The 22,238-nt window shown below is 32.1% G+C and overlaps 1 protein-coding gene across 1 annotated transcript in view; it reads left to right on the top strand.

The window, feature by feature from the left end:
- The window catches only part of Atf2 (activating transcription factor 2), an 80,177-nt gene extending 65,078 nt beyond the window's left edge, over positions 1-15,099 (top strand). Inside the window, exons 13-14 of the mRNA XM_003478579.5 lie at positions 8,151-8,256; positions 12,562-15,099. Of these exons, the coding sequence (XP_003478627.3) occupies positions 8,151-8,256; positions 12,562-12,788 (333 nt within the window). The 3' untranslated portion in view covers positions 12,789-15,099. The remainder of the gene's footprint in view (positions 1-8,150; positions 8,257-12,561) is intronic.
- The last annotated feature ends 7,139 nt before the right edge of the window (positions 15,100-22,238 follow it).

The following is a 22,238-nucleotide window of genomic DNA, read 5'->3' as shown; positions in this document are numbered from 1 at the left end:
GCAGATAGATGCAACTTGAGAACATAATGTTAAGTAAAGTTAGACACACAAGCTTATATATTGCATGGTTTCTCTTATACAAGAAATGCTCTTTATCATATATGCAAATTAAGAGGTAGATAAAGAGAAAGTAATGAGAAGTTCAAAACCATACCTTTGAATTACCCTTCTCAGTTAAAAACAAATCTCGAGGGTTGAGGATTTAGCTCAGTGGTGGAACACTTGGCTGGCATATGTAGCGCTCTGTGTTCATTCTTTTTTTTTTTTTTTTTTTGGTACCGGGGATTGAACTCATGACCTTGTACTTGCCAGGCAGGCACTTATGCCACTGAGCTAAATCCCTGGCTCTTTATGTATGTATGTATGTATGTATGTATTCATTTATTTATTTATTGACATGCATAAATTTTGCTGAAACTTTGGTGAGGTTATATTGGGTGAATGCCCAGAGAAGAATTGTTCAATTCCCACCACTATGCAGGTTAATCTTTTTAGATAATCATTCCTGCTCCTTTCTTAAATCTGTTTGTAAAAATGCTATAAACATAGTTGTTTAAATGCTTAGGAAAAAGTTTTTGACAGCAGGCATAACATTAACAGAATTAAATTTTACAATTGAATAAATATTTATATGTGAGGCATACATTTTTTGAAAGACCTTGTGCTTTTGAGCACTGACATGGTAGATCAGATTGCTTTATAAAATTAATTTTAAATATTTCATTTTTAATTGTTTAGAAAAAATTTATACATGAATTAAAAATACTACAGACTCAAATATAGATAATAAATATACTACAGACTCAAATATATGCTATTTTACAAGAGTTTACTATGAAATACTCTTACCTGATAAATGAATTCTTACTGCTTTAATTCTTTCTTTTTTAACTAAAATGAAACTGATTATGGGTACTACTGATTAAGATATAAAAATAGCTATTTTTTACCAAGCCTGTTAGAATATTAACTGTTCAAATTTTCAAATATTTATATTGCTTTGGAAAAATGATTTAAATATGTATTTTATTGTTTTTAACTAACAAGTCTCAGTGACTTGGCGGTTTTATTGTATAAATATAAAACATAATCTCTGTTAACTTTAGTTGTCTTACTTACAGAATAGAGATGATTTTTGTCCTACTTCTCTGGGTTCTTGTATGAATCAGTCAAATTAAAATGAATGCAAATGTTAAGAAAAATACAAATGAATACAAATGTTAAGAAAAGTTCTTAGACAGATTTATCGATATTTCTTTTTGTAATTTGACCTGTTGTGCCTTAAGATTTGAAAGTGTTGAACTAAGTATATAGTATCATTTATAAGTTATTTCAGAAAAACCTTGTGAAACTTCATATTCAAATTATAATCTTTACCTCATTTATTTTGTTATTTCCAGGATATGACAAAAATATGATTACTATAACAAAATGTGCCCTTTGATATCAACTAATTTGCTTAGATTTTTCTTGACTGAAAAAGGCAGGATTTATTATCTAGGTAAAAGTTAACTGTCGTATCATTTTTGAAGCATGAGACTAAATGGAAATCAAATTCAGGAAATTACTAAATTAAGCACTACAATTGAATATGAGCTCAGAGATCTCAATTTGGAAACAGAACAAGTAAAAGCATCTTTTTAATCATTAAAAATTGAGTGATAGCATCACCTTAATTTAGAAATGTATTCCACAATAGGAAGAGGTAAAATGATCAGGTATTTCATTTAAAATAATTTTCAAAGAAGATTTTTTTGAGGAATTTTGCTTTGGAGTGATACAAGTCTTTGTAACTAGAGTGGTGGTTGCACAACTTTGTGAATGTTCTAAATCCCCATGTTAAGATGGTTGTCTGAAAATTACATGAATTTCGTTTTAAATTACTTCAAAAAATTTGCATGTGAAAAGATACAGCATAACCCTTTGGTATTAGTGAAGGCCTTGCAGATAGATGGATGAAGGTACAGATACAGGAATAGGTACAAAAATGGCTTCCCAAGTATTAGTAAAATTTTGGTAACCGCATGTACCAAGATGTGCAAATGGCAATAAAAACAAGAGACTTTAGAGTGATTAAGAAGAAAGATCACTTCAGCTATGACTTTCTACTATTGTTTCAAGTCAGTGTATGACTGTTTGCTGTTTTTTAAATTATTTGTTAAATGAAAAATGTTTTAAAGTAACATTTCACTTTTCCGAATATGAACAGTTATCATGCTCATGTTAGATTCCGTAAACAAAATTTCTTCTAGGCTGCCAACACTAAGAACAGAATGACTTGTGAAGAAAATTGAAGGTTGAAGAAATAATTAAACAGTGCTTTATGTAAAAATATTCATAAGTCCCATATTTTCTTAATAATCTTTCATAGGACATATAAGCTTAGCTGATCAGTGCAGTGGGCAGTAATGACCCAAGATTACTTCCATAAAATATATAACAAAAAGTTTTAACAAATGTGAAGAGGTACTTGTTCATATTTTTACCAAATACAATTTAATTTTAAAGAAAGTAGTAATTATTCAACTTTATAACCCCATGCACTGAATGAGTCATGTTTTAGTTTTCAATTCTTGTACTCTTTTTTTTTTTTAACTTGATTGATTGATTAATTGATTGAGGGCCTCACTATATAGTTCAAATTGGCCTTGAACTTCCTATGTATCCAGACTGGTCTTAAACTGTGGCAATCCTCCTGCCTCTTTATTTGAAATTATTTTAACTTATTTATAGCTTTGTCTTTTAGTTATACTCACTGTAGGGATTAGTTTCCAGTTTACAATTTTAGTATGTTTTCTTTGTGTACAAAAGGCAGACTTTCTTTAACAGTTCCTTGGTGAGTAAACTTTTAGAAAGTTTTTTTTTGTTATGGATTTTACTTTTAGAATTTATTGCAAAATAGGTATGGTGTAGCAGTTCAATAAATTAGCAGAAGCATACTTTTATTTTATAGCTGGTTTTAGGAGGATTTTTCATTCAAAAGTTAATAATGTCTTGGAAAAGATTTTGTTTGTTGGTTCATTGACTTGTAGGGAATGGGATCAAATCTTTTATTCCTGGTACCTAAACTATTTTGTTTTAGTATTATAACTTGAAATAGGATGAATAGCAACAATTGGTAGATGCTATACAATGTTTATTTGCTATAATTGCTGAAAAAGTTGATATAACTGCCTTTCATTTTTCTCTTCCCAAAGTTTAATACTATATTATACAAGGAGTAAAGGGTAATGGTGTTGCTGCCCCTACCTCATTTATTTTATGTGAATTTGAGCTGTATTACTTACTTTTAGTGTCTATTACTAAAAATCTTTCTGAGCCTTTTCCGTTTGACAAAGTGATAGAATAAGTATTCTTTTGAAAATTAAATGAGACAGGGTAGAGCTCAAGTAGGTTGAAAGTATATTTTGAAATGCTAGTTATTTATTGTTCAGTCATTATGTATTGTATTCAAGAAATATGGTTAAACACAAGGAATACAGCAACGAAAAAGACACAATATTTGCACTTAAAATCTGGGGCTAGGAGCCAGGGATTTAGCTCAGTGGCTCAAATGCTTGCCTGCTAAGTGCGAGGTCATGAATTCGATCCTTAGTGCAAAAAAAAAACTTGGGTCTAGCCGAGGGGACCTATATGAAACAAATAATTAAATGTGAAGAAAGGGATCATTCCCGTTTGTTTTGCAAAGTATTTGTAAAATTTTACATAGCTTAAGTGAAAACTTACCATCTTTCTTTGTGTTTGTTATATAGCAACCCTGTCTATCTTCTGACTTTTCTTTGTATAAAAATTTCAGAAACTGGGCAAGGTGGTACACACCTATAATCTAAGCACACAGGGAAAATCAAGACTACCCTGGGGAAGACCCTAAACCTATACTTAGAAGACTTTTCTCAAAACAGAAAAGGCAAGAAATATAGCTCAGCGTAAAATTGCAGAGTTTGATCCTAGTATCACACACAGAAAAAAAAAATCAAAATTAAAATCATGATTTGTAAAACCATTTTTCCAAATATTAATTAAATTACTCATGGCTATATTTTCAAAATAATATATTTCTTTTATAACTTGTGTATGTGAGACTATAGTTCTTGAATGCTTTAAAGAATCATGCTGAAGGGGCTGGGGGTTTAGCTCAGCGGCATAAACACCTGCCTTGCAAGCAGGCGGTGGTGAGTTCGATCACCGGTACCGATAAAAATGAAAAAAGATTAAAAAAAAAAAAAAGAATCATGCTGAATTTCACTGTTTATCATAAATGACTCAGAAACTGTCATGTAAAAGATATAGAACAAACAATTGGTATTTGTATTTTGGATAAATATAACTCATTTATACAACGGGTGATCAAAAATACACAGTGAATGTTTAAATTTTTAAAATTTAGTATAATAAAAGACATAATTGCCATTAATTCCCTCTTAGGAAACTCCCTTGATTTGAACACACTTAACCCATCATTCTTGCCACTTTCTGAAGCAGTTCTAGAAGTCATCTTTCGTGTGTGTCTTTAGAAGATAAATTAAAATGATTAAAAATATGGTAAATGCTGCTAAGTACGTACTGTTCATTAGAAAACAGACTTGTAATAACAGTACAGTGTGTCTTCATCTGTCCTCTTTACCACATTCGGCACTATGCACTTTCTGGCTCTTCCCCAAAGTCAAAATGATCATGAAAAGTAAACATCTTTAATCAACTCAGAACAATGAAGCAGCCATCACAGCACAATTAAAGAGGATTTCTAGAACTGCTGCAGAGAGTGGCAAGATTAAATAAAGGAGGTAATTTTGAGGGGGGTTAGTGGCAGTGTCTTTTACTGTAATACATTGTAAAACATTTGTAATACATTGTAAAACATTTAAATGTTCACTGTAGTTTTTAATCATACCTCAAATAAGTATTTACAGTACTCATGTATCTTTTACATGTGTGTGTATAAATACGCAGTTTTTATTCTTAAATTTATTTCCTCTTCTTGGTCTTACCTATAAGTGTCCTCAAGTATGATTCCAGTGAAAATTCTGTGAACACAAATGCAAGTACTAGTAGGAGTGAAATGCTTTTCCTCTTTAATCTTTAATGTTCATTTCCTATATAAGTGGCATCTTTACATTTGTTTGTTAGTAGACCAGTAATTAATTAGATTAACAGCCATGTAGCCACCAGCTATTAGTAGAGAGATTGATGTGCCATTCATCAGCTTCTAGCCTGCACATTTAAAGAGACAGTTTGAAAGTGTATACTTAGTTTTATTTGAGTTCATTGGAATTTTGTTTTAATTTTTAATACTCATAGAATTGCTTAAATTAACTTTTTGTATTGATAACTGCTTCAACAATTTTATCACATACAATATTTTGTTTTATTTAATTTATAATATTTTATGGAGCGTTTAGGAGAGAAGACAGTTGTGATTTTAAGATTTTGAAATTGAGACAGTGCTGTAAAATATGCCAGATTTCATAAAGGAGAAAATTTACAATGTAGCTGTATTGATAATATTATTGGTACAAATAATGAAAGTAGAACCTCAAACCAGTTTCATGTTATTTAAACTATTTTACCTTTTGAGTTTTTTTTTTTTTTAATTGTTTGGACATAAAACTACCATAGTCCTCTCTAAAACATAACTATCAATTCAGTCCATGGCAGTCCGTATTCTGTGCTCTGGGGATACATGAAGATGTTTGTCCGGTTTAAGAGAGGTGGCGGGGCTGGGAATTTAGCTCAGCGGCGTAAGCACCTGCCTTGCAAGCAGGCAGTCATGAGTTCGATCCCTGGTACCAATAAAAATGAAAAAGACAAAAAAAAAAAGAGAGAGAGAGAGAGAGGTGGCAAATAAGTACACCAGAAATTACAATCCAGTGTGTTAAGTACTGTGTAACATATCTGTATCTAAATATTCACATATCTAGGGTATGGCTGTGAAACACATACGGAAACCTCTTTATCAGTGCAAGTTTTATGTTGTACTGTTAGTCTTAAAGATGAGTAAAATAACTAGCAAGGTAAAGAGAGAAGAGAAGAATGTCTAGATAAAGACAGTAGTGTGTTACTAGTCATTGGAGATGGCTATTTTATAGGACAAGACAAATATGGATTATCTCATATACGTCAGTCTACTGTGAAGGCAGCAAGGCTGTGGTAAACTTGAAGTATATTACTAGAATTTTGATATGGTTAAAGGATAGAATATTTTGTAAAAGAAGGTAAGAGATGAAAGTCAGTATGGTTGGTTTCCAGAGAATAAAAGATTTATTCTTAACTAAAAGTAATTACCCAACCCCATTTCATATTACAGAAATATAATGATAGAAACTTGTAGATAGGGGCTGGGGGTTTAGCTCAGCGGCATAAGCACCTGCCTTGCAAGCAGGCGGTCGTGAGTTCGATCCCCGGTACCAATAAAAAGGAAAAAGACAAAAAAAAAAAAGAAACTTGTAGATAATCAGTGCCAAAATCAAAGTGACAACATGAGGAGACATGGATAATATGTATTGGATTATTCATAGTATGATTTCTCATCAGTATTGTCAATAATAATGAGCTATACCTGGTGGTGTTGACATCAAAGGTTGCAATATTCCATAGAAATGAATTTTCTTAATAATAGCTTATCTTTTAAAGTAAACTCTTAAATGGTACCTTTTTTACTTTGATCACTGTTTATTCTTTTCTTAAATACAATGTCCTAAACATAATCTTTTAAACAATGGTTTAGACATGTCATAAGCATTAATTTTTATTGCTATGTTTTAGCATAGTGTTGCAGTTCATTCTTACTAGATTTGAGAAGCTATTTGATTGAATAGACTTGCCTTTAGATTGCTTAAGTTTTTTTTTTTTTTTTTTTTTTTTTCTTTTTCATTTTTATCGGTACCAGGGATCGAACTCATGACTGCCTGCTTGCAATGCAGGTGCTTATGCTACTGAGCTAAATCCTCAGCCCAAGATTGCTTAAGTTTTTACTCTTATTTTTATATTTCTGTCATTGGCCATGTAAGGAGGCCTAACAACCCTAATTTGTTCAATTAGCTTGTATTCTGCTTTCTAGTTAAAAGATGGAAAATGACGTGCCTGAGCTCTTATGTAACACTGTGTGCTTTGTAGTCTCACTTTGGGATCAGTGGGTAAAATCTAAATGGTTAATGTTATGCCCAAATGAGTAGAGATGTTTATAAATCAGGAATCTTTAAAAAGTGTTACAAATTGATTAAAATCACTGTATTTCTAGCTCAAGTATTGGCATTGATCATGAATTTATGTGTTGTTTTTTGTTTGTTTGTTTTTTTGTTTTTGTCTTTTTCCTTTTTATCAGTACTGGGGATCAAACTCACGACTGCCTGCTTGCAAGGCAGGCGCTTATGCCACTGAGCTAAATCTCCAGCCCCAAATTTATGTGTTTTTTTATGCTTGTGGGTGACCCAAAGGAATTGGTTGGATGCACTCAATTTGGAACTTGTACATAGAACTTACCCAATTAATACATTTCAAACAAAGGTTTCAGTGTTCATTCTGTGACAGGCATTAGGGCATATCACACAGTGACTTACCAGATTTAAATTTAGATGGATAAATTGCCTTTGTGAAAGGCAGCTAAGCCATTTGAATATTGAATCTATTTTCCTTGGTTCTGATACTCAATATAGTGCCTTCCGATGAATTTTTGATGTCCACAATTCTAAGGTTTTTGTGGTTTCCTTGAACCTTCTTTAGGGAACCTTTCTTAGTTTCTTGGAAGCTCATTTAATTGCATTTCCAGGATGAACTTTTCATTTTCAAGTAAGTGGAGTCAGTGAAAGATCCTCCTAACTGCCTTGACATTTCTAGTCTTTCAAATTACAAATACCTTCAACATGTAAACTATAATATATAAGGAATCTCAAGATGAATTGTAATATAAAATCTTTGAAGTATGCTATCCAGTTGTGTTATTTAGATTTTTATACAAGTTGTAATTTTTGTACAAATGGTAAAATATTAAAACTGATACATACTGGTTATACATGTTTAAGCAGCATATTTTCTTTATTCCTTAATATGCTGCCAAAGATGTCAAATTTTCATATCTTAATTTTCACTTATTTTAAATAGTAAAAAATATGTTTGGTGTAGTACTGATAAAGGTATGTATTTTTCTTATCCAGAACGAAGTCACCCTGCTGAGAAATGAAGTGGCACAACTAAAACAGCTTCTTCTGGCTCATAAAGATTGCCCTGTAACCGCCATGCAGAAGAAATCTGGCTATCATAGTGAGTAATGTTACATTACCTACAGCCTTAGGCTACAGCAGTGAAATGAGCAGAGCTACCATTAAAAGGTAGAGACTGCAGTTCTAATATTTAATATTAAATATCAGAATTTCTCAGGGTTATTATAGAAGGAGTGGGACACATTTTTTAAGAATCTAGGCAGTTTTTGTATTCTTACGAGTTTTAGTAGGTATTACTATAAATCAAAAAAAATGGGTTAGCTGATAATTTAAAATAAACTGTTAAGTACCAGTGATATTTTGCTTATCTTCATAGGTTAACACTTTGTCTTTACACTTTACACTTTACAATACCAATGTTCTTTCTTAATGTCAGCATTGTGCAGTGTTTTTATTGTTCTGAATTTTCTACCTTGTTAATCATAAAAGTGTTAGAACAGTATTTAAATTGACAGCTTGTAAGATTTCCTCTTGTTTTTCCAAAAATGAGATTTCTTCTGGTTTCAGCATTTTAGAGGTTAATTGTACATTTTCCTTTCGGGTAATGTCCTTCTTTTTATGATAAGATGCACAACGTTGAAACCAGCTGTTACTCTTGAATAAATGGCCTATTTTGTCCATCGCACACAAATTTGTAACAAATAACAGAGTTGGGAATGCATTAGGCAACATTCATAATATATAACCCACAGCTTTCATTTTTATGATTTAGTGGTATTTCAGGATATTTGTAAATGTGAAGATTGTTTCAACCATATGTATCCACTTCATTTTAATTTGCTAGTGTCAGTAATTCAAAAGAATGAAACCCATTTTGTATTGGATGTAAATAGTTCCTCAGGTGCTCACGATAAAACTTAATGGCTACCATCTTTACTTGTAGTCATTGTAAGCAGTTTCATCAGAATGGGCAATATTTTTTAATTTAAAAGATTCAGTAAATTTAGCAACCCTCGATTGTCATATATATTTAGAACACTGATTTTTGTCAGTTTTGAGCATATAAATTGCAGTTATTTGATATCTAGTCATTTTGACAAGATTGTGAAACATATTGTGGAGTAAATTGGAACCATATAGAAATATGTTTGGGACTTATATTAGCAATGATTGCTGCAAGGATGAGGCCATTATTGTTCCCATCTGACTTAACATAATTTCTTATAGAAGCTACTGAGTTCAGCATTATGTATATATGATTTTCTTAAAACAAAAAGGCTCTTATATTGTGATAGTTTAAAAGAAAATAAACAATTCTGTAGAACTAGAAGGAAATTAACATTTAGCTCCATTTATGTTGAATTCAAAATTTACCTACAACCTTTTTCTTCCTTGATAATTGATTGTATAATCCTAGTGCTTTTAATGTGTTATCTAGGCAGTATTTGCCCAACAAATGCAAGCCAATTAATTATTCAGTTTCACAATTATCAAGCTACTTGATAGTATATAGATATGTGGCTTTACCTACTGTTAAATAAAATGACTGCAAATCTTGATTAATTAATTTTTAGTGAATATATTTAGTACTCACTTGTGAGGGTACAAGAAATGAAGACATTTTTGTGTTTTGGAAATATTTCTACCTTTGTTCTTGCACAGCCATTTAAATCATTAAATTGAGGTACAGTAAAGGATAGTTGTATTTTGAGATTCTCTTCAGCTCTTGGGAGACACTTGGAATGTGTTGAAATTTTAATGTCTGTTTTAAATTTTAAAAATAAATCTGATTTTTATTGATTAATAGTCAAGGTAGCCAAAGAGATTAAGTGAATATTTGTATCTTAAAGAAATTCACAGATTCGATACTCTTCATGATAAAGCACACAACAGTTAATGGTAGTGAACAATAAAACTAGATGAATCTTTCAGAACATTTATAAAAGAAAACAGATTTAATAGAAAGTAAAGAACATTACAAAATATTGTGAGTGAAAGTGATAGATAATACCAAGTCATGTAACATCTAGAAATCTTTTTTAACACTGAAAATCCTGTGCCACATTTTAGGAAAACTCCCTATCATGGAAAAGCCATTTGTTGGCCACCCTAAATTAATATAAAACGTGATTGAAAATAATAACACATTTTAACATTTGTTTTTCTTGAAGAATAAAGCACTACAATGATACTATCATAAATGTATATTCTTTAGCTTTGGGCATATGCGATTAAAATTGTTATTGTCTCCATAATTGTAACTAGGCAAAAAAGTTTCTTGGGCTCTAATTAAGTACTAATTTCATATTGAAGATATGAATGAACTTAGGCAAAGAACTTTACAGAAATTGATTTGTCAAACATCTGAGTTCTTTTGGCATAAAGCTGCAAGTGGCACTTTTAGTACAGTTTGATTTCTTATACCTTTCTAGTGCTTGTGAGGATACCAATAATTTTCTCCCCTCACCTTCTAGAACTACACATAGGTCTATTACAGTGCAAAGGTATCTTATATATAATATTGATAGTTACATAATTTATAAATATTTCTTTGTACTGTCTATAAGATTTGCTTTGCCTAATTCTTAAGGTTTGTAGCTATTATAATTTACTATTTTATGTTGAGTCATTGCTTCCAGTATATATTTACTTTTTTTTTTAAAAATCACTTGTCCTTCTGCATCTTTGGTTTTGAAAACTGATGCATCCTCAGAACCTGAAAGGTTGTCTTGTTCAGTTGAAGAGCAGTGGTGAAATAAATAAGTAGAGCTTTTTAGTATTCTCTCCTGTTATACTGTCAATGCCAGTTTGAACATGTAACTGTTGTATTGCTTATTTATTTGAATTATATTTTATGAAGTTCTTTATTGTTTGATCAGAAAAATATTTTTTCTGCTGTTTAATTATACCTTTTAAAAATTGTATCTTGAGGTCAAGTTTGATCCAGGTGTGTAGTTTTGCGTTAAAACATGTAGAGAAAATTGTAGTTTATCTCATTTCTGTTTTGAAATCTGGTTTTAAAAATCTGTGTAGTTGAGAAGGTATGTTAAAAATGCTATGAGAACACTTTTTGAGAAAACTCTCTCAGTAAGGAATTTTGTTTTATCTTACGCTTACCAGCTATTCTTCTTGTCCATCTTCTACATTACAAATCATGGAATAACTATGGGAAACCATTGTTTTGTAGTGTCCAGTGTTTCTTACTAATTGATTTCAGAATGGGCATGGGATCCACAGTAAGCATGCCAGTCTGCATTCTCAGATGTAATAGAAAGCCTTCATATTGTTACTTTGAAACCATTAAATAAAAATGATTCTTAATGTCAAGTGAAAAAAGTTAGGTTCCAATATGGTATGTTTTTACAGTGCTTAAAAGTAAAGCTAAACTACATTGTTTGGGGATACAAAATAGCATGGGAATTCTACAAAGAAAAGGGGCTGATTGTAGAATATCAGGATAGTGATGACCTCTGGCTGAAAAGGAGCATCCAGAAGGAGCAGAGTCATTGACATTGTTCTGTCTCAAATTGGGAGCTGGGTTTACAGACACATATGTTAACATAATGTCTTCTTACAGATTCTGTAAATATTTGTGTGTATTGCACATCCAAATTTTTCACTAAATGAAACTGCTGGATTCTGTTTTGCTAACATAAAAAATTTATAAGAGATTTGTTGTTTAGGGCTAAATATTGGTATTTTTAATTCTCATAAATATTTAGAATACTCTTTCCTGAATATGTTTTCAATTGCAGTATCTAGAGTTTTATGTGGATTTTTATTTGAAACCCAATTAATTCATGCGTTTCTAACTCTGGTGGCATTTAGACTATAAATACTGCTTATTCTCATGTATATGCATTATTAGAATCAGGTGTTATTAATCGTGACTATAGTAGATGGAAAATCATTCAGAATAATATAATCCTAGAGAATACAGAGGGTATAATTTTAAAAATATAGTTTGTAAGATTTATTTTGTTTCTGCATGTAATTACAAATTCTTTTATATCTTTTAATAAGAATGCCATTTGGGCAAACCCTAGTTTTATTAAATATGCTTGATAAGCATTTGATTATATCTATGAAAGGCTATCACACTCCTGCCTCATTTTCTTTAACACTAATTCACTGCATATTTCTTCAGCTCTACTCTTTGAAACACTGGGCATGCAGATGTTCTCATATGCATGATTATCCTTTTGTATGACCTGTTTTAGGTAAAATTGTCTACTTTGTAACCTAGAGCCACCTTTTTATTTACTCAACTCCACTCACACTGGGTTAAGTAATCAGTTTTATAAAATAAACTTCTAACATTTTATTTTGTACATTGATTCAACCTAATGATAACTTTTAATAGACACTTTAAGACAATGAACAATTTTTCTTTTTCTCTGCTCAGCTGCTGAGAAAGATGATAGTTCAGAAGACCTTTCAGTGCCAAGTAGTCCACATACAGAAGCTATACAGCATAGTTCTGTCAGCACATCCAATGGAGTCAGTTCGACCTCAAAGGCAGAAGCTGTGGCCACTTCAGTCCTCACCCAGATGGCAGACCAGAGTACAGAGCCTGCACTTTCGCAGATTGTGATGGCTCCTTCCTCTCAGTCACAGCCCTCAGGAAGTTGATTAAAAATCTGCAGTACAACAGTTTTAGATACTCATTAGTGACTTCAAAGGGAAATCAAGGAAAGACCAGTTTCCATTTATGCGAAATCTGTGGTTGTAATTTTTTTTTTTACTTGAAATAAAATTTGGCTCTAAAGTTGATGTAGCAGCAATTGATGATCAGACTGAGCAACAGTTCTTAAGTCTCTGGAAAAAGACTGGTTTTGCTTTTTTTTATAAATATTGTTGAATTAATTTTTCTGTGCTCAATGTGTATATTGTATTATAATTCATTGTGGTTTATTTCAGTTTTAATTTGATGGTGTTTTAATAAATGGGGGTGTTAATGAATCTCTTCCCACTTCCATTTTTCTTGCCCACTCCTTAACCCTCAACTATGAAGGTAGTCTTATCATTTGTACCAAAGTTTTGCATAGGGACTACTGACTTTGTAATGCAAACAAAGTCATAAAGCACTAGGCAAGAGAAAGATAGAAATTTGCTTTTAATCTTTTTGCCTTTTATTTTGCACATTATGCAAAAAGAAAAGTATTAGAGAACACCTTTTTTAGTGAAAATATGGTAAAAGACATACAGTGCTTTTATGTGCATTCTTAAACTAAGTCAAGATCAATAATACTGCATTTTCTTTTAAGATTTTAAGTAGACAAAAATTTTGAAAAAGTATTTCAAAAATTATTTTATTTTTAAGTCTTAAATTCAGTATTTCAAACCTATGTTTTGAGGCTGAAAGTATGAAATTGTATACTGTATGATACAGGGTTACCGATATCTAATAATTTTTGAAATTAACTCTTAATTTGGAGTTTTTTGTTTTATTTTTGTTTTTTGCAGATTTCAGGTTACAAACTGAGAAGTTTTTGCATAATCAAGTATGGTATGGTTGCCAGAAAAGCCTAAAATTATTACTTAGAAAATTTAAGACTGTTTACCCCCATTGTCTTGTACTTGCGAGCTAACTTGTACTTATTCTTGTGAAAGCACTGTCATCTTTTAGTAGCAAATTTTGATAATGTTTCTTGTGGAAAAAATCAGTATCTATCTTTAGAACAATGTAATTATAATGTGGGAAATGTGAATGAGTGAGTGAGTGAGTGTGTGTGTGTGTGTGTGTGTTTGTGTGTGTGTCTCTTTCAATAGTGTATGCCAGCAATCTTTGCTTGAATGTTTAACGATGCCTTCAGTGTGATGCTGGCCAATAGATGACTGCAGTTTAAAAATGTCATTATGTGCAGGCTTGGATAACTTAACATTCCATGATGTAGCTTGTTTCTGATGAGATGATTGTAGGTACACTTTTCTCATTATCCAATCATCTGTGAGATACTGAGTTTTCTAATGTGCCATTATCTATTTTTATTCTGCAGTTATGTTCAAAATACAGTACAATATTTTAAATAGACTAAATTGTTGAACAATAAAAAGTTAAAAAGTAGTAGATGTGCTTAAGAAAACTTTGTAAAATAGTTGAGTCCTACCCAGTAGCAACTTCTGGCATTCAAGCAGAATTCCATTATGTAAATATATGTAATGCATTTATAAAAAGTTTGTTCTGCATCCATACTACACCATTTGCTAAAGTCTCAATGCCATCTCATAATGAGACTGACATTTTAAAAGCCTGTATGGAATATCCTTGATAATTCAAGGGAGTATCCCACCTGCCTAAGTTCCAAACTGGGAAACATATAAATTATACAAATGACATTTCAGGTTTTTTAAGTATGAAGATAATAGGAATTTTATTGTTGTCTTATTAAAAATGAGCAATTTTAGTTGATATACTTCTAAAATTTTTCATTTTTAACTGATTTTGTGATTTAAATAATTTCTAATCATGATTCTGCCATAATTATACTGAGTTGATCTCAAAGGCACAAAATACAAATTCTACAAGAAGGCTTATTTTTTATTGTAATTTGAATGAGTTAGGAAATGCCTCAGTTTTCAACTTTCCTAAGTCCTTCTCTGCATTTTTTTCTTTTCTCTTATTTATGCAAGTTAATGTTTTTGGTAACAGAATTCTTGCAAATGTAAAATAAGACTACATAGATGTAAGAAGTCATGTAAACGGTTAATGAGCTTATCAAGGTTAGCAAAACTTGCATTGTAAATCAGTCTGTACTCAGCAAATAAAAATCATTATTAGTTGTATAAACACAGATTCCATTTTGACTTTCAGGATGTCACACTACTGTACCTAGCATTTCAAGTCCTTATATTTGCAATGTTACACAAACTGTACTATTTTCTTTTATGTGCAGTTTGCATGAATAAACCATCAGAGAATAAATTCTATCTTTAAATTACATTCATAATTTTGCTTGTTTTTACCTGTGTTTCACAAAATAACATCACCTAATAATGATTTTTTTCCTTCAGGGCATTTATTACCTGAGTAGAACCTGAGATTTTTTTCTGTTTCTGTGATAAAAATCATTCCCTATTGATCTTCTAACTGCAGGGTTCTCATGCCTGGCTTCACTAATCTGTGCTCACTTCAAACTCCATTCATATATAGTGACCATTTAATTTGTATATCAGTTTGGGACACTGAATCTTAGCCACAGACCCACCTGCCCAGTTCCTAACAAAATTACCATGTGTAACACTGAACTAGCCTTCCCTCACCCTACTTCCAAATATACTCCTACAACCTTTCATTAGTCTGTTGATGACAACGCAGTTCTTCCTATTCAACCAGAAGCAACCTTCTTGTCACCCTGGAATTGTTCTTTTTCTCACAGCCTACATCTAACACGTCATGAAATTCTATTTCCTTTCTCTTAGAATGCTCTAAAATGTGGCCTCTTCTTATTTACACTGTTTTTACCTCCTATCTTAGTTAATGTAGTTGCCTTGTATTTCTTCACTTACACCTCTGTCCATCACAGCCCATCCCCAGAACAACAGCCAGAGTGATGCATTTAAACTCTAAATCAGATTACAACATTCTTCTGCTCAGCATTTCCCATTTCTTCAGTAAGAAGTCAAGTCCTTAGATAGGCCTACAAGGCCTGAGGCTGTTTGTCCATCACATCTCTTTGGCCTTTTGTTTTCAGTGACTATTTGAGTACCACTAGTCAGACACTGCATTAGGCACTAAAGATACCACAATAGCCAAATAGAGGGTGTGGGATGATGTTGGGAAACAGTAAAGTAAATAGTAAAATAGAAGAAGTTAAGTACCAAGTGAAGGAACAGACTTGAACCCGTTTCCTGGAAAACACGCAGTGACATTTTAGTCATACCCATCAAATTGAACCATTGAGAGGTGAAGAATTGCATGCCTATTTTTTTAATGTACCTATTATACCAGTTTAAGGTAGATTGTATAGTGTCAGATAAAAAGCTGATGTGGAAACATTCCTCATTCATTGTACTTCACAGGTGCTTTTTTTTTTTTATTACTATGACAAATTAGAGATTTGTGGCAACTGGTTTGAGAAAGTCTTAGCAGTACCACTTGGCAACAGCATGTGTTGAAAGCTCATCATTAGCATTTTTAGCAATAATGCATTTTTAATTTTCATAATGCCATTTGCACATTTAATAGGCTACAGTGTAATGTGTTACTTTTATATTACTGGAAAACAAAAAATTCATCTGGCTCACTTTACTGCATGGATCTGGAACTGAATCCACAATATCACTGAGGTATGTTTTTGTTTCTCATAACAAATAACGTTCAGCCAACAGATAATATGCTAAAAAGCTGGGCATAATAGTATGGGCAACTTTGTGAGACCCTGTCTGAAAAAGAAAAAGGCCAGAGCTGTGGCTCTAGTAGAATGCTTGCCTAGCATGCACAAAGCTCTGCACTCAATCCCTAGTACCCCCCCACCCAAAATGTCAAATTCATGTTTGATTTTCCTTATTCCAAAGGACAGGAAAAATGTTCTATTGTTTGTGACATGTGCTTACTGTTACATGTAATTTTGCTGTTTCTACACCTATGTCAGTTTGATACCCAACTATGAGAATAGAATTAGAAAAATCTCACTCTTCAGCCTTCATCTTAGATAAATGTAAGTATGTACACACAATATACCTTTCAAATACATTATCAAAGCAAGTATTAAAAACAAGAAATTTTGGGCTGGGGATTTAGCTTAGTGGCATAAGTGCCTGCCTTACAAGCATGTAGTCGTGAGTTCAATCCCCAGTACCAATAAGAAAAAAAATTTTTTTAATCTGATATTAAATCTTATTTCTAAATGATTTTGACCACAGAATAATTTTGAGGTGAAGTTATACTATATTTGTGTTTGAGGTAGTTAAGAAAAATCAAGTGAACATTTTCTGATTTTTTTTTAAGTGTGGATCTTTGCAGTTTTTGTACTGTTTGGATTGAGACTTCAGTGTACACAGAAGCAGAATATTAAGATTCTGGAGAGCTAGGATCCTTCGAGGGGGGAAAAAACCTACAGACTGGCTTTAAAAATAAATAAATTTTTAAATTTTTTTTTTAAAAACCTACAAACAATGTAGAATGGAGACCTTTCTAAAGAACTAAAGCATTTAGGTAAATAAATTAAGCAGTTTATGTATATTGCCATAGGAAAAGTGCAATCAGTGAAAATGTTCCCCAAATTAAAGGGCTTTTAGTAAAAGACTATGTGACATTGGAATCTACAATAAAAGAGAAAGCATGAGTAATTTTATTCCACTGTAGCCATCCAGAATGCCAAAGATTAATATAAATACCAAACCTATCTCAGCAACCATGCTGGAAGGGTTCCCTTAGGAACAGGCCAGTAGCTTGCTTTTTTCTTCCTTGAATGTTCACTCATACTTCCAATAGCTTTCTGAGAAGAGAGTACATTCTCATTTCCATTGCTTTGTCTTTGTTGCATTTTTGTCATAATCACTAGATTTTATGTTACCAGCATTCCTCTAGGCAGAAGTTTTGGAATAAAATAATTGTCATGGTTTTATGCATTACCTAAGATATTTGGGAAAATATGTCTGATTCTAAATCTCATTCTTAGTTATGTCAAGTAGAAGTTGGCTTACTTTATTCACTATTTGCAGCAGGTTTTGCTTTCTCAAAAGTACATAAAAGAGCATATTCTGCCAGAACTCCTTTTAAAATTAGTTTTGCGGGGCTGGGGATTTAGCTCAGTGGCATAAGCACCTGCCTTGCAAGCAGGCAGTCGTGAGTTCGATCCCTGGTACCGATAAAAACAAAAAAGACAAAAAACAAAATAAAAAAAAATAAAATTAGTTTTGCATACAGCAATATAAACTTAATACATTTGTAGATGAAAGAATGCACCTTGAGACCATATTCTTAAGTGAAATAAATTGGACACAAGTAAATACCATATTGTTTCTCTGGTGTGAGAAACCAAAAGTATAAAGGATCCAAATGTATAATATTGTGAAATGTGAAGAAAATGTTCAAATGGGAAAGGGAACTAAGGAAGGGGGCGGGAGGGAAAAAAGGAAAAGTTAAAAATTATAAAAATTATTTTTGCTTAATGTATTAAGCATGTAAATTATTATTTTTGTTTTATTGATACCAGGGATCGAACTCATGATCGCCTGCTTGCAAGGCAGGTGCTTATGCTGCTAAATCCCCAGCCCAAGTATGTAAATTAAGATGCTGTGTTTTAAAATCTGACACAAAAATTAGGCAAACGTTATTTAGTATCAGATTTAGCAGAAGTCAAGAGTGTCATTTATTACGAGTTTCTCACAATGAGAAATGAGGTATTTATGAGGAAATGAAAAAATTTGTCAGTGCTGTTATCTTCAGAAGTAAACCTTTACATTATCCATTACTACTCTATTATGTTTTGTTTGATTTCTTGTTTCCACCAAGGTATTTTTTTAGTTCTGTGTAATTTAAAGATTGGCTATTACTGTCCATTTTGGAGAAATTTGCTTGTTAAAATTCATCATTAGGGGGTCTAATTAATAACATCAAATAAAATGAATTATGTAATAGCATAATTAATTTGGGCATTTAAAAATTTTAAACACCTCTCAATACATTTTTACCTCTTTATTCAGCTCACTTACTGGTTTCTGAGGTGACTTGCAACACTGTGAGATAATTTGCTAAATTATAAACTACCATGTCATAGAGCAAGCAAAGCTCTTCAGGTTATTTTTTTATTTTTGGAATATTGAAGTCCAATTCAAATAAAACGAATTCCTTACGAACTAAAGCATATTTATGATAAGGTGGCATTAGATAACATTTGAAAAGTAAGATATACTCCCATTGTCATTTTCCTTAAGTGTCCTATTGTCTACTGCCATATTACCCTGAATGTGCCTGATCTGATCGTTAAGTGTTCCATTTATCTATAGAAATTTTATGTTTCAGAAATAGTGAGCTGTTTTTGAAAATGTCATTCATCAATAATTGACTAACTTGCAGATGTAGATTTGTATCCCTGCTGTAACTGTCTGGAAGTACATAGATGTGTATATTTAAAATCATTTATGATTTATAAAGTAGCCTCTTGCTTGAATTTCCTCCCAATAAATTTTTTCGAGAATTTTTTTAATTTTAAAGAGAATAAAATCCAACAAAACAAAAGGGTAAAGCCAATCCAAACAAAGCAATGAAAGTGGTACAGAACTTCAAAGCAGGATAATAAGAAATCAATGGCTACCATAATCTTGTTATCTTCACAGTAGTTGTCCATTTCTTAGACATAGTAAAATCAAATAAGACAATAAAACCAATCAAAGCAGAGCTGGCTTCTCTTCCTGGACCCCACATGGCTTGCACCTTTTTAACTCTTAAACGTAAAAAAAAAATTGACTTAGGTTTCTCATTTCCTTTACAGATGAAGGCACTTATGAGTGTTGGTGCATTAAATAACAGGCCATGGAGGAGATTTTAGTCAATAAATACCCATTGAGTATCTACTTTGTGCTAAAGTGTTGGGACTGCAGTTTAAAAAAAAAAAAAAAAATAGCACCCTACTGGCAAGCAGAGTCATTTGGAAAAACATCTTATTTGTTATACCTCTGACAGGAAAATAATCACAGCCTAAACAATTATGAAATAGGCTTTGTAAACTTAGGTAGAAGATGAACCTAGATTTAAGCTTCACCTTAAATTGTGAATGGGATTTGAGTACAGAAAATGTAAGAGCAAAACATTAACAAATGGGTGTTGGTCCTATGGGAGACAGCAGGTTAGGAGTGAGAAATGAAGTTGCATAGATAAAAAAGCATGATCATACAGAGTCTTGAAAAGGAAATTAGACTAGAAAGCATGGTTATCTCTCAGAAAGGAAAATGACTGAATACTTATGGACACCAGCTAAAAAGTTGTTGCAGTAACTGGCATGCGTTGTTACCAAGGTATCTTAATTCATTTGTGCTGCTGTAAAACAGACTGAGTGGCTCTTCAAAAAAAAAGGTTTTTTTCTCACATTTCTGAAGGTTTAGAAGTTTTGAGATCATCTGGCTACTGGGATGGTTGGGTTCAAGTGAGGCCTACCTTCTTTTTGTTTCTTGTGATCTTGCTCTGTCCTCAGGAAGGGGAGCACTCTTGTGACCTAATTACTTCCCAAAGGCTCGTCTCCAAATACCATCACATTGTGGAGGAAGATTCAACATGCAAATGTTATATGTGTTTGTTCAATCCTCAGTACTATGGGAGGAGGCAGGTAGAAGCTCCTGTGTGTGCCCAATTGGAGCTCCAGAAGGAAAGAAAAGAATGAGATTATGTTCGAAGAGAAAATAACTGAACTTTTTCAGCACTAAATGAAAGATATGAATTGTCACTTTCATGAAGCAATGCAAATAAAACTAGATCTCCTTCTGGACACACCACACTAGTACTTAGACAAAAAAAAATCTGAAAAACAATGGAGTTTGATGAAGGAATAAGAACCAAGATGACACAGTGTGGTGATACATGCCTGTAATCTCAGCACTCAGGAAACTGAGGCAGGAGGGTCACTAGGAGAATTCCAAGTTCAAGTTCAAGCCCAGAATTATTAAGACCCTGTCTAAAGAAAAAAAAAAAAAAAAGACAGAGTATAGTGAGAGGACTTTGGGTTTAACCCCTAGCCCTACAAATCAACAAAACAAACTAGAAAAAATAACCATACCGTTTTTTTTTTTTTTTCACAATACCATTGAACCCAGGATCTCTACCACTGAAGTATCTTTCTAGCCCTTTTTATTTTGAGACAGGTTATTAAGTTTTTGAACTTGGAATTCTCCTGCCTTAACCACCCAGAGTGTTGGGATTACAGGCCTGCATCCCCAACTCTAGTTTAGTGTATTTTTTAATATATTAAATGAATATATTCAATGAAAGTTGCAGCCAAAAAGTAGAGTAAAAATAAAACAATTATGAGAATGAAAAAGACAAAATTCATCAGAGATCTGAAAGAGAATAATTTCTACCAATAAATAAAAACTACATAAAAAGTGATAACTTCTTAAAAAATGTAACATATAGGTGACTGGCCAAATTTAAAAACAGTATACTTGTAACTAATCAAGAAATTTTAATTTGATGAAATATCTAAAATCAGAAAAACTGGCTTTGTAGAGAAGGTATTATAAAACCTAAAAATGACTTTGCTTCAGCTCAGACCCAAACCAACAAAGTGAAGCAACCATGGACTGAAATCTTTCAAACCATAAGCCAAAGTAATTTTTCCATTTAAATTGATTACTTCTGGTATTTTGTAACAGCAACAGAAAGCCCAAAATGGAGACTGGTTTTTCTTGACTATAAATAAAGCTACTACAAACATTTGGGTAGGCCACTGCATGACCGTATGTTTTTGTATCTCAAGTAATTCCGTAGGATTGGGGATCCTGGATCATATGCAAGTATGTATTTATAAGAATCTGCTAAACTTGTTTTCTAAAAGGCCTGTATCATTTTGCATTTCTACCAGAATGAGTGAAAATTCTAGTTGGGTTTTTTTTTTTTTTTTTGGTCTTTTTTATTTAAAGGATAAAAAAACAAAAAGGATGGAAATAATACATAATTTCAAAAAATAAACAGTAAGAAATCACTAGTTGATAATTACATATTGTCCTCTTACAGGTAGTTGTTCAAGTTACCAAAGTGAAGCATACAAAGTAGACATTCAAACAGTGAGACTGCAAACAGTTCTGTTCAACGATCCAACAAAAACTTAGTAATATGATTATCAATCCTATACACTTAAACATACATGCAGTTATATCCTTTAGAGCACTTTCTTTTCCTCTTTATAATAGCAATTACACATTTTGGGTTTTATTACTACATTTCTTATTACTTTTTACACTAGAGACACAATGTGATATTTATAAATATGATTCTTATTATTTCAGTAATGAGGATAGTCTCCATTTGCCAATGAAGGCCTCAAGATCATCCTTTTTTATAGCTGAGTAATATTCGATTGTATAAAAATACCACATCTTTTTCATCCACTCTGCAGTTGATAAGCATCTTGGTTGTTTCCAAGA

This window comes from Cavia porcellus, unplaced genomic scaffold (assembly GCF_034190915.1).
Source record: "Cavia porcellus strain 051 isolate PalLab524CR breed Dunkin Hartley unplaced genomic scaffold, mCavPor4.1 scaffold_12, whole genome shotgun sequence".
NCBI classification, from domain to species: Eukaryota; Metazoa; Chordata; class Mammalia; order Rodentia; family Caviidae; genus Cavia; species Cavia porcellus.
Note: the sequence above shows the minus strand (reverse complement) of the source record. Positions and strands in the feature narration are given on the sequence as shown.